This window comes from Solanum pennellii, chromosome 3, assembly GCF_001406875.1.
Source record: "Solanum pennellii chromosome 3, SPENNV200".
Taxonomy (NCBI): domain Eukaryota; kingdom Viridiplantae; phylum Streptophyta; class Magnoliopsida; order Solanales; family Solanaceae; genus Solanum; species Solanum pennellii.
This window is the reverse complement of record NC_028639.1, coordinates 3,450,235-3,461,467: the sequence shown is the minus strand read 5'-3', so window position 1 is coordinate 3,461,467 and position 11,233 is coordinate 3,450,235. Positions and strand designations below refer to the sequence as shown.

At 35.0% G+C, this 11,233-nt stretch overlaps 1 protein-coding gene across 1 annotated transcript; it reads left to right on the top strand.

The window, feature by feature from the left end:
- The first annotated feature begins 836 nt into the window (after positions 1 to 836).
- Positions 837 to 10,282, top strand: LOC107015147 (pre-mRNA cleavage factor Im 25 kDa subunit 2). The gene is made up of 7 exons (XM_015215328.2): positions 837 to 1,165; positions 1,390 to 1,435; positions 4,303 to 4,396; positions 4,497 to 4,570; positions 8,123 to 8,209; positions 9,576 to 9,686; positions 9,880 to 10,282. The coding sequence occupies exons 1-7, from the start codon at positions 1,047 to 1,049 to the stop codon at positions 9,949 to 9,951; spliced, it is 603 nt and encodes a 200-aa protein (XP_015070814.1). The 5' UTR covers positions 837 to 1,046; the 3' UTR covers positions 9,952 to 10,282.
- The last annotated feature ends 951 nt before the right edge of the window (positions 10,283 to 11,233 follow it).

Here is an 11,233-nt window from a genome sequence, read left to right as displayed (position 1 = left end):
ATAAAAGCAGATAGAAGAAAGCATATTTCGTCAAGATTTTTCTACACTCATGGGATCCCAAGAATAGTGATATCAACATGCAAGAGGTATGTTCAAGTAACATTATTGTTGATTTATTCATCAAGTCTTTACCAACTATAACTTTCAAGAAGATGGTGCACAAGCTTGGAAAACGAAGATTCTAGTCTCTGAATTGATGTTGTCATTAGGGAGAGTTAATACGCGATGTACTCTTTTTTCCTCACAAGGTTTTGTCCCACTGGGTTTACCTTGTAAGGTTTTTAATGAGGCCTCCATAATGCGTATTATTAGATATGTGTACTCTTTTTCCTTCACTAGATTTTTTCCCACTGGGTTTTATCTAGTAAGGTTTTAACGAGGCACATAATCTACCGACATTCAAGGGGGAGTGTTATAAACAATTTGTATTATAGTGAATGTCTAATTATGTGGAGTCCTTGTAGGATATGGTTAGGAATCCTACTTGGGGACCAAGTAAGGTTTTCCGTATAAATAAAGGGTTTTCCTTCATTGTAAATAAGATTTGAGAAAGATCTATGAATCCTGAATATTCATCAAGAGAAATAACAAGTTTTCTCTTCTTTTCTCTCTAGTTTCTTCTTCTTATTCTATAGTTTTATAACAAATCTAATAAATTTTTAAATACTTAAAAAAATAATATTGATAAATATATAGTTAAAGAGACTAAAATTTTGATAAATATACGAGTAAAGAGAATAACTTTGATAAATTTTTAAATAATTGAAGGACTATAGTCTATATCCAACAAAAATATAATAAAATGTGGTAATTTTAGACATATACTTAAGATCAAGGGGACTATTTATGAAATTTTCTCTCCAATCTTCTAAGTAGTCCGTCAAAGTCCAGAAGCATCCCATCAACGGCAAGAGGGAAAATCTGAAAATACAAATATTCTTCCGGTGAACACCCACCCATCGTCTCTGCTTCAGTTCTCCCGCCGGCGATATCTAATTCCCGAGAGGAAGGTTGGGTGAAAACCTCGTCATTTGCATAGAAAGAAAATGGTAACAACTTCAGTTGTCAACACATACCCACTGTCCAGCTATACATTTGGTACCAAGGAGCCCAAAATGGAAAAAGACACCTCCGTCGCCGATCGCCTTGCTCGTATGAAAGTCAAGTATAGTTTCTTCTATTTTTCGTTTACTTTTTTGTAATTGAAATTCTCATTGATTCTTCCAGGTAGTTAAGTAGATCAAAGTTCCTTAAACCCTAGGTAAAACCCTTCCGAAACTGGATCACACTGGTCATTGCTAGTATTTAGGTTACTACACTTAAGCCGCTATAAAAAAGTTTCTCCTTTTTTGGAATTTAACAACCTGTTGTTTGTGATTGGTTTTGCAGCTATACGAAGGAGGGCATGAGGACTAGCGTTGAAGGAATTCTATTGGTATGCTTTTGCATCCTCTATTTCAACTTATATTATGCTCCTGTTTCCATCTTAGCAAAATGATCATCTTCTGGTCTTACCTTGTTCAGTTTGATCTAAATTGTTACTATTTTTGTTTGTTTTGCCACATCTAGTTGCTAGAACTCATTAGCTGTTGTTAAGCTGCAATAAATTAGATCCAAATATGTTTGATTCGAATATTGGTTTTGATGCAGTGAATGTGCTTTTTAGTTTAGTTGATATTAAGATCTTTTTTCCTAGTTTAGTCTAATTTTTTCTCCGACATGAGTCATGATTGTCATCACGTGTAGAAAAAGGGAGCGTTCGGCACTCTCAAAGCTCTTGCACAATGCAATTGTTTGCATAAGATTTTTGAGATGTATGTCTAAGCAAATATCCATGCTTGAAGTGTATGATTCTTCCATGATCTTTCCAAGATTTTCTTTGTCTAAGAAAACAAGAGTCAGAATTGAAACTAAATTTCCACTCTGTTTTGTAATATTTCTTCATTTTCACGAGCTGCCATTTTTGTAGCTCCTTTGTGGTAAATATCATGTACTTTCAAATCTGTTTCCTGTGTTGTAGAAAAAATCTTTACATGTATTTATCCATGAATAGTTACATTTCATCACATCAGTTCAACAACCAATCAAAGTTACCAGTTCCAAAACAACAACTACCGCTCATAAGAATTCGCTATCATGATAGTTGCTTTTCCATTTCTTCAGGTGCTCTTGGCCTCTTTATAAGCATAACCATTCTAAAGGGGAGTAGACTGATTCAGTAGACCTCTCTCTCCCTCTCTAGTTTCATTTACCATCTTCGAATCTTCTGACAAATATTTCATTATAATCTCATAGATGTTACTCCCTTCATTTAGAAAAGAATTGAGGGGGGGAGGGGGGGGGGTCTAGAGCACCAAGACCAAACTTCTAATTTTCAGTTTAAATTCAAACATCAATTTCTTACTCTTATTGAAATAAATTTTGATATTTAGAAATTATATTAAAAGGTAGTGTAGGTTACATATTTATTTATTTGAAAATTAAACAATGCACAAAAAGGTTGTGGTCTAGGACAAAGCTGAATGATTTCCTAAATGCCAAGTATCATATAAAGTGGAATATAGGAGGAGTACGTGGAGAAGTTCTCTCAGGAGAGAGGTTAAGTAAATAGTGAAGCGATATAAATTTCTCAATGAGTTCAGTTCAATTGGGGAAAAAGATCTTTTTAGGAAAACTGTTTTTTTATAAGACTTAATGGGGAGAAGAAGAATCAAATGTCTTTACTTGGAGTTCTTCCGCTTTGTTCGTTGGATTGGACTGTGGTTACTGGACATTGACCTTTGTTTCTTCAACTGTCTTAGTCAGTACAGCTATTAACTGAGGACACTTTATTCATTGAACTGGCTTCCATTTAATGTCTTATATAGCTTGCTTCTTCATCATCTTTAGCTATTTACTGAAAATGTTTATAATAAGAGAAGTTACATAGAATACTACTCCATATAGTGTTCCTTATCTGTAAAAAGGAAAGGAAATTAGAAACTCTCTATGTAGTGTTACAGTTCCTGGTTTCAGATGTATGAAAAGTTGGGTACTAGACATTTAATTTTAGGCCGATTACATACCTAGAACTTTTAAAGCTGCTGGAGATCTGTTCACTTTAGAGGATACTGGGTCAGGGTGCTTGCAGATGATAAAATGTCGCAGAATTAGGATTTACAACATTAAGAAACAAGTAATGGAGAAATTCACGAGATGAGAGATCTCAACTATAAGAAGAAGAGAGTGTCAGATAGAACAAATGCTCTCATTTCTTACAAGAGAAACTTCTATGTCTTGAACTACTTGGAAGATGTCCTAGTTCAGCCTGATTATTGAACTCCTAATTCTGATCAAAAGATGTCCACACAAAACTGATTAACTTTTAACATATTTCAAATGGAAAAAAAATGGGTCAGACCAACAGCCAGTCTTCTTGGCAATTATTGAAAGTTGAAACAGGGAAAAGCTATTTAAAGGCTTTGCTAATATTAAGCTTACCCCCAAAAAAAAGCCCTGTTAATATAAAGGGAGAGGTGGCTGGTATCTTGTGGACGGTTATCATTTTTTTTAAGCCTTACCCAAAAAAAAAAGGTTATGTTAATATAAGGGAGATCAATTTCCTCAGCATTTATAGAGCTATGATTTATGAGTCGTAAGCTACTAACTAGTTTCGATTACATTACTACATGTGTGCTCATGTTTTCTTCTTCAACTAGACCTTTATTTTCTGTTCAACAGTCACATTACATATATCACCCATCTCAACAATCAGCTTAATCCCTGCTTCCTTACAACTTTGTTCTATTCGATCAATGGCTCTCAAGCTCTCTTAATGGGAGGAAAAATAATAGGCCTCAAGCAACTTAGGTTTCAACTGTATTTTGAACTGTTTATAGTTGTAAGAGGAGTAGGTTGTTTCTTCTTTCAGTTGTTTCAAAAGATAATTCATACAAAATCTATTTTAATACAAGAAGTTATCTTGTAAGGCTTTCTAATGTTGGTATACTTCTTGTACGGGCAAGTTTTTGCCCTTCTCTAATGAAATTTGGTACTCTATAAAAAAAAATACAAGAGGGGATATATACCTAGTAATTGACTAAATTTGGCACAAATTGTTCAAGTCGGTTAGTTAGAAGTAGATGATTAGGTGGCTTTCATAAGAAACCATGTATGTGATATTTTCTACTTTTCGGTATACTTCTTGTATATGGGCTAGTTAATGCCGTTTGTTAATAGCATTCTTACTTCAAAACAAAAAAGGCTGGTTTTGTAATTTTGGAGTTGGATTTGACGTGTAAATCCTCTGGTTTGGATTCACAGGTACAAGAACACAATCATCCTCACATTCTTCTATTGCAAATTGGGAACACATTCTGCAAACTTCCAGGTGGACGTTTGAAACCAGGAGAGAACGGTATGTTTTTCTTATGATTTTCACTGGATTTCACAATTTTTTTTCTAAGCTTCGACACGGGATACTAGCATTTCTGCTTTCTATTTTTCTTTTTGTGCAGAAATCGAAGGTTTGAAAAGGAAACTGTCTAGTAAACTTGCAGCTAATTCTCCTGGCATTCAGCCAAATTGGCAGGTATGCTTGTAAGCGTTGCGCCTTTTGGTGGTTTCTTTTCTTTTAAGTGGGAGAAATATACAACTACATATCCAGTGTAATCCCACAAGTGGGGTCTGGGGAAGGTCGTGTGTATGCAAACCACTCCTACCTTGTGAAACTAGGGAGGCTGATTTCAACAACCCTTGACTCAAGTAAAACAATTCTAAGCAGGTGATGAAAAGGACATATAGGAGTAAAAAAGCCATGATAAATTAATAGAGAAAAGAACAATAGAGACAACAAATAATTTGATAATCGAAGAAAGGGAAACAGCAAGTGGTAATAAAGAATCGCAAAATAAGATATAAGAAAAGTAGTAATAGTATTACGGGTGAGAAAACTAGACAACGCTCGACTACCTACTAGCCTTCTATCCCGATTCCTAGCCTCCATACCCTCCTATCCAGGGCCATGTCCTCGGTAAGCTGTAGGTGAGTCATGTCATGTCTAATCACTTCTCTAGAATACTTCATCAGCCTACCTATACCTCTCTTCATACCCACCATAGTCAATCTTTCACACCTTACACCTTACACCTTACACCTTGCACCTTGCACGTTGCACGTTGCACCTTACTGGGGCCAATAGAGCATCTCTTTTTTGCTTACTTAAACCACCTTAGTCTTGCTCCCTCATCGTCCACAAGAGGCTACTCTCGCCTTGACCTAAATATCCTTGTTCTTATCATATATCTCTCAGTATGCATCCTCATTTTCGCTACTCTCTTCTTCTAGATGAACATAGCTGGTCTAATCACCACCTTTGTAAAACTTACATTTAAGTCGTGGAGGCACATTCCTTTCACACAACACACCAAATGCCAGCCTTCATTTCGTCCACCTTTTTTTTTTCTTTTTGAACCTGGTAATTTTAGTCTATATCTCCACAAGTATACTTCAACAAAAGTGCAGTTCCCCTTCAAAAAGTATTACAACTTACCGAGTAAACATTCTTAATATATATTGTTTACCCCAAAAATAGAGAGCTATGCAATTCATCTTGATCTTCTGTAAGCTATTTAGCCATTTTTTAAAACTTCTGTTGTTTTTCTTTCCAAATTGTCCAAAAAATACATGCTGGGACCTCTTCTCCTTATCAAAAGCATTGCCATCTCTATTCCGGCTGCTTAGTACTCCTTTAATGCTCTTTGGTTTCACCTATCTTATCCCCTTCTGTCAAATGAACATCTGTCCTTGTACAATGCAAAAAAAGATGGTTAATTGTCTCAACATGTTCTCCACTTAAAGTACATGTAGAAACTAACTCAACATGTTCTCCACATAAAGTACATGTAGAAACTAACTTATAACCTCTTTTCTTTAGATTTTAATGAGTCAAAACTACTTCTTTTGTCAATAACAACATGAAGGTCTTTTGGTTTCCATATCATCTTCCATGGCCATTCTGTCTCCTGTCCAATGTTCTTGTTGAGTTCCTTATAAATTGAATTTATTGAGAATTGATCTTTGGTATCATTCTGCCAAAACCAATAAGTCCTTCTTTTCAGTGAGGTTGCTGAAATAACCTACTGAGGTTGCTGAATTGAATTTTTGCCACTTTGTCTATCTCCCAGTCATGAAAGTTCCTCCTTAAGAACAAACTCCATCCTTGTCCAGTCCACATTGTAGCCACAGTGGCTTGTTGATGTTCGCACAAAATGAACAATTCAGGATGCAACTATTTCATAGGGACAGACCTATTCCACTTGTCCTACTCTCTCCTAAAGTAGAGCCTTTCATCAAAATAAGTCTCTGCTTCTGATTACCCACAGGTTCAAAGGCCCCAACCTCTGTTTTCTCTTTCTCTACTCTGAAAGTGACCGAAACGTCCAGCTTGTAGGTTTTAGTGATCTCGTATGATTTGAAACCAACATTGTAGTATATGTTGTTTTCCCCTAGTGCATTAACTCCAGCTATCTCCCGGAATAGGACCCCCCAAAAAGGAAAGATCTAAAGTTGACTGAAGGCAGGATAAGAAAAAGCTCTTCTCGATCTGAGTGCCTGGAAGCATTTTTTCAGTTCCTTTTTTTTTTATTCAAATCCAAGATTTGTTGTAGCATAATGTTTAGTTCATTCACCTTACTTAAATGCGATGTGTAACATCATTGTCAGTCTCCTCATTTCTTTTGATTATTGACCCAAGATACTTGAAACTCCCTTTGTTGGGGATGACTTCTGTATCAGTCCTCATTTCTGCATCTGCTATGTGACTCTCGTCACTAATCTTGTACTTCCAATACTTTGTCTTACTACTGCTCAACCTAAATCCCTTAGACTCCAGGGTTCGTATCCAACCCTCCAACTTATCATAAACTTAGACGCCAGTCTCTTCGATCAATACTATGTTATCTGCAAATAACATACACCATGACATCTCCCCTTGAATATGTTTTGTCAATTCATTCATCACCAAAGCAAATAAGAACAGGCTCAGAGTTGATCCATGATGCAACCCCATTATTATCAGGAAGTATTGTGAGTCTTTTCCCACTGTCATATGCGGAAGATATAGGGGAAAAAAGGGTGGGGTGTAGGGCACCCATGGCTTATAGCTGTAAGAGTGCAACACATGATAGGTGAATTAGCCCTATGTCATGATCTCGAACTCTGTCGCTTGCAAACACCTTGTATGAAAGTGGAGAAGCGTAGATGGGTGGGGCATCTCTATTGAGTTTCGGCCCATACGACAGTTGTTCCTTGGGGAGTCCTCGGTGGTTTAAACATAAAGTAGGTGGGCTGAAGGTATTTTTATTTACTGAGTTTTGCATCATATGACAGTCGTCCCTTGGGGAGTCCTCAGTGGTTCAAATCTAAAGCAGGTGGGCTGAAGGTATTTTTATCTACCGAGTTTCGCATCATATGACAGTCGTCCCTTGGGGAGTCCTCATTGGTTTAAATCTAAAGTAGGTGGGCTGAAGGTATTTAACATTCTCCATTTCATGACTGTTTATTCAAACCATATATCTTATGATGTGGTAGAAATGGAATTAGGATGATCGCGGGCATCTGTGGAATGGTATAAATGTGAACAGCGAACCGTAACTTGATTTTGCATCCGAAAACTGGTCGCCTATCATTTCTGTTTGATTTAGCAGCTACACAAATAGCATAAAAAATTATTTTACTGGACTCGTTGTTGACCTGTTCTGTCTGAAAAAGATTGTTCTCTCTAAGTGTCTAGGTGCATTATGCAAGAGAATTCTGTTTTTAAATACGCAACAAATCTGATTAAAGTCGAGATTACATTGTCATGGCTGTGAGTCAGTTAATGTGTTATTTTTTTAATGGAGAATAGTTGGTCTCGTTGTTGTTGACCTGTTTCGTCTGAAAAATACCATCCTCTGTAAGTGGCTAAGTGCATTATGCAAGCAGATTTTGTTTTTAAATACTTTTACTCTCTTTACAAGCTTTCATAGCTTCCTGTAAGGTAATGTTTATCAACCCATTGATAGTTATTCAAGTTTTTTTTATCTATTTTTCTTCTCTTATACTAGATAATGCCTTTTGCTGTGATCTGGCTTCTCCAATGCAGGTAGGTGAGTGTGTGGCCATCTGGTGGAGGCCAAATTTTGAAACCATAATGTATCCATATTGTCCTCCACACATAACAAAACCCAAGGTACAGTATCATAAAAGTTTTTTTAATATGCCTAATCGCGTCTCTTTTTTTTTTTTTTTTTGGGGGGGGGGTTACCATTTTCTTTCTATGCCGCACCTGTGTCTGATTCTCCAAAAATACACTACTTTTGGCGAATCCCACACGCACCCCTTGACATTATTGAAAGAGTCTGAGCAACATAGAAAATGGGTCATCTAACTTGCCAAGTTCTATGATTTATTTCTATGTGTGTTCTGTTAAGTATCTAATGCACTTCTTCTGCTTTATTATCATTATATTTAAAATATCAAACAAAAAAGGTCCTTTTGAAATTTCTTTGACAAAGTTTCTCATAGGTCTATTTGGGGTACATGTCAGCCCAGTTTTAGATGAGTTGAATTGGGTGGGCAAAGGCTGAGTCAAAAAATGAGTCATCTTTTTATGGGCTAATTTTCCCGCCCCTAATTTTAATAACGAAATCAAAGATAAATCACCATATTATTCCAAGTAGAGCCTTCCGTTTGGTCATGCGATATGAAATCATGATATGGGATTATGAAATGAAGTTGAAGTTTTGTTTGGACATACGATTTGAACTTTTTATGTTTTCTCATAAACATAAAAACTCCATAAGTTATAAAAACTATCAAAATTGTCCCAATTGTTTATACAATCTTACCAAATAAACAGAAGTTATTTAAAATCACATTAAATAAAACTATTCTAAAAATACAACATTTATTGATCAAACCTTAATTTAATTTTAAAAAAAATTGAACTGAAGTTGTAGTGTTCAAGTTGTTAGTAGCTGAGGAAATTATTTTTGCAATTAATGCTACTGTGATTAGTCTTGTCCACTCAATATAATGATATCATTATTCAATAAATTTGATTTAAAAAATAATGAATTTGGTGAATATAAATGGTAAACTAAGAAGTGATTTGAACGGAAAATAATTTTATATTGGAGAGAATAATCGTTATATGAGATATAAACGGTTTAAAAAGTAATCATATGAATTATAAATTTGATTTATTTATGAAGCAAATGACTAGTGTGTGTGTGTGTGTGTGTGTGTGTGTGTGTGTGTGTGTATATATATATATATATATAATCAAATGTGGGGGTTATTTTTACAAAATATAAACTTGTGGATCAATTTTTGTATTTGAAAAATCTCATATCATGATTTGAAATTCCCAAATCATGATTTTTGGAGAACTTTTAGATTCTATCTCATGATATGAAGTTATTAGATGAAATCAGCGTGAAATCGCACGTCCAAATGTTGATTTCTTATCTTGAGATGAAATCGCATGGCCAAATGCCTACTTAGTTTCTCTTTTGGTAAGTGATTCTTCTTAATTATTTCCGTGGGCTATGCAGGAGTGTAAGAAGCTCTTTGTTGTTCATCTATCTGAAAGAGAGTACTTTGCTGTCCCAAAAAATCTGAAGCTTCTTGCAGTGCCATTGTTTGAACTTTATGACAATGTTCAGGTATGAATTATAATCATTAATTTCTCTGTTGCATCTTAAGATATTTTCCCAAGTAGAGTGCCTAAAAGTCCTTTAGCAGTCGGTGTTGTGCCGACTGGTGGCCGTCTCATGTGCCCGTAACCCACACCATTTTTTTAAACCATCTTTGATACAGTTTTATCATTTTAATGATTCTATTTTTGACTCATTGCAGAGATATGGACCTGTGATATCCACGATTCCTCAACAGCTTTCCAGGTTCCAGTTCAACATGATCCACCCGTAGATTAGGTTAGGTGGACATTCAGAACCTCCTCCTGGCATACAATCCCAAAAATACATCAATATTTTTACTTGAGGTCCTATATTTTCAGAATGATAACCTTATTTTCTGACGTGATTCTTTCTTTTCCATTAGGCATATCTACCGACTTTCGTGGATATTTGTTTTCAACTAGCTTATTCATGATAGACATAAATTATAGGTGTAATGTTGAAAGCTTTGATTGCCTGTCTGTTGTAATGTACCATAAGTTACAAGTTGCCATGTATTTCTTTCTTTGTTTTTGAATGTTGACATGTTAGATGGAATACCGCTGCGATGTTTCATTTGTTCACTGAGGCTCTCGTACAGAACTGTACTTAGTGATCTCCACAATGGTACCGCCTCTCCGCCTCTTGAGTTTTGAGTTTATACTCAGCATGAGATACACTTCATTTACATCACTCCCTTGAAGACTCCTTTTTTATTGGCTTCAACAGGAAAACATTTGGATACATAAAATTGTCTTAGCATCACGTTTCAATGAAACTAGACTTGTATATTGTATTTTTCCTTTCATTTAAAAGGCTTCATCTTTACTTTATTAAAGTCAAGTGAAATGCATGTACAGATTTGTCAAGGATTGTAATTTAGTTAGTTGCTATGTAATGTAATTTTACAGTTTGAGCCCAACTAAATCTACCATTTACTTCCATGTCAAGGAGCATTGCATTTGACTCATCTTTTTCTTGGGGCTCACTTGGACATGTGATATCTAGTTATTTGAAGTTGAAGTATTGCTTAACCATGCAGTATTGATTTTCTAAAGTTTTTTTTTTAAATGTGAAAGACCCCAAGTTTTTGGAACTACCAAAAAAAAAAAATAATCTTTTTATAATTTTTTATCAAATTAGCAAATCATAATTTATATATAAGATATCAGAATATTTGGAGGCTTCACATTGATAAATCACATATTTTCATATTATTTTTTACAAGTAGATGTCTGCGAATTGCGATTACAAGTTTCTAAATCCATTTAATTTTGTAAAGTAGAAAGTAACAAGTTAGTTTTTAATTTAATCCTTAAGAAAATTTCTTTTATAATTCTTTTTTAATCATATTGTATTACTTTTTGATAAAACTTATGGTAAGTGTTACATGTAAGAAAATTGAAATCATGATATGGGATCCTGGATTCTAAATCATGGTTTTTTTTTTTTTTTGAGAATTAGAAATTAGAAATTAGAGCGTCTTTCATTAAACACAATAGCGTAGGTGTACACTAAGTTACTGTACAGATCGA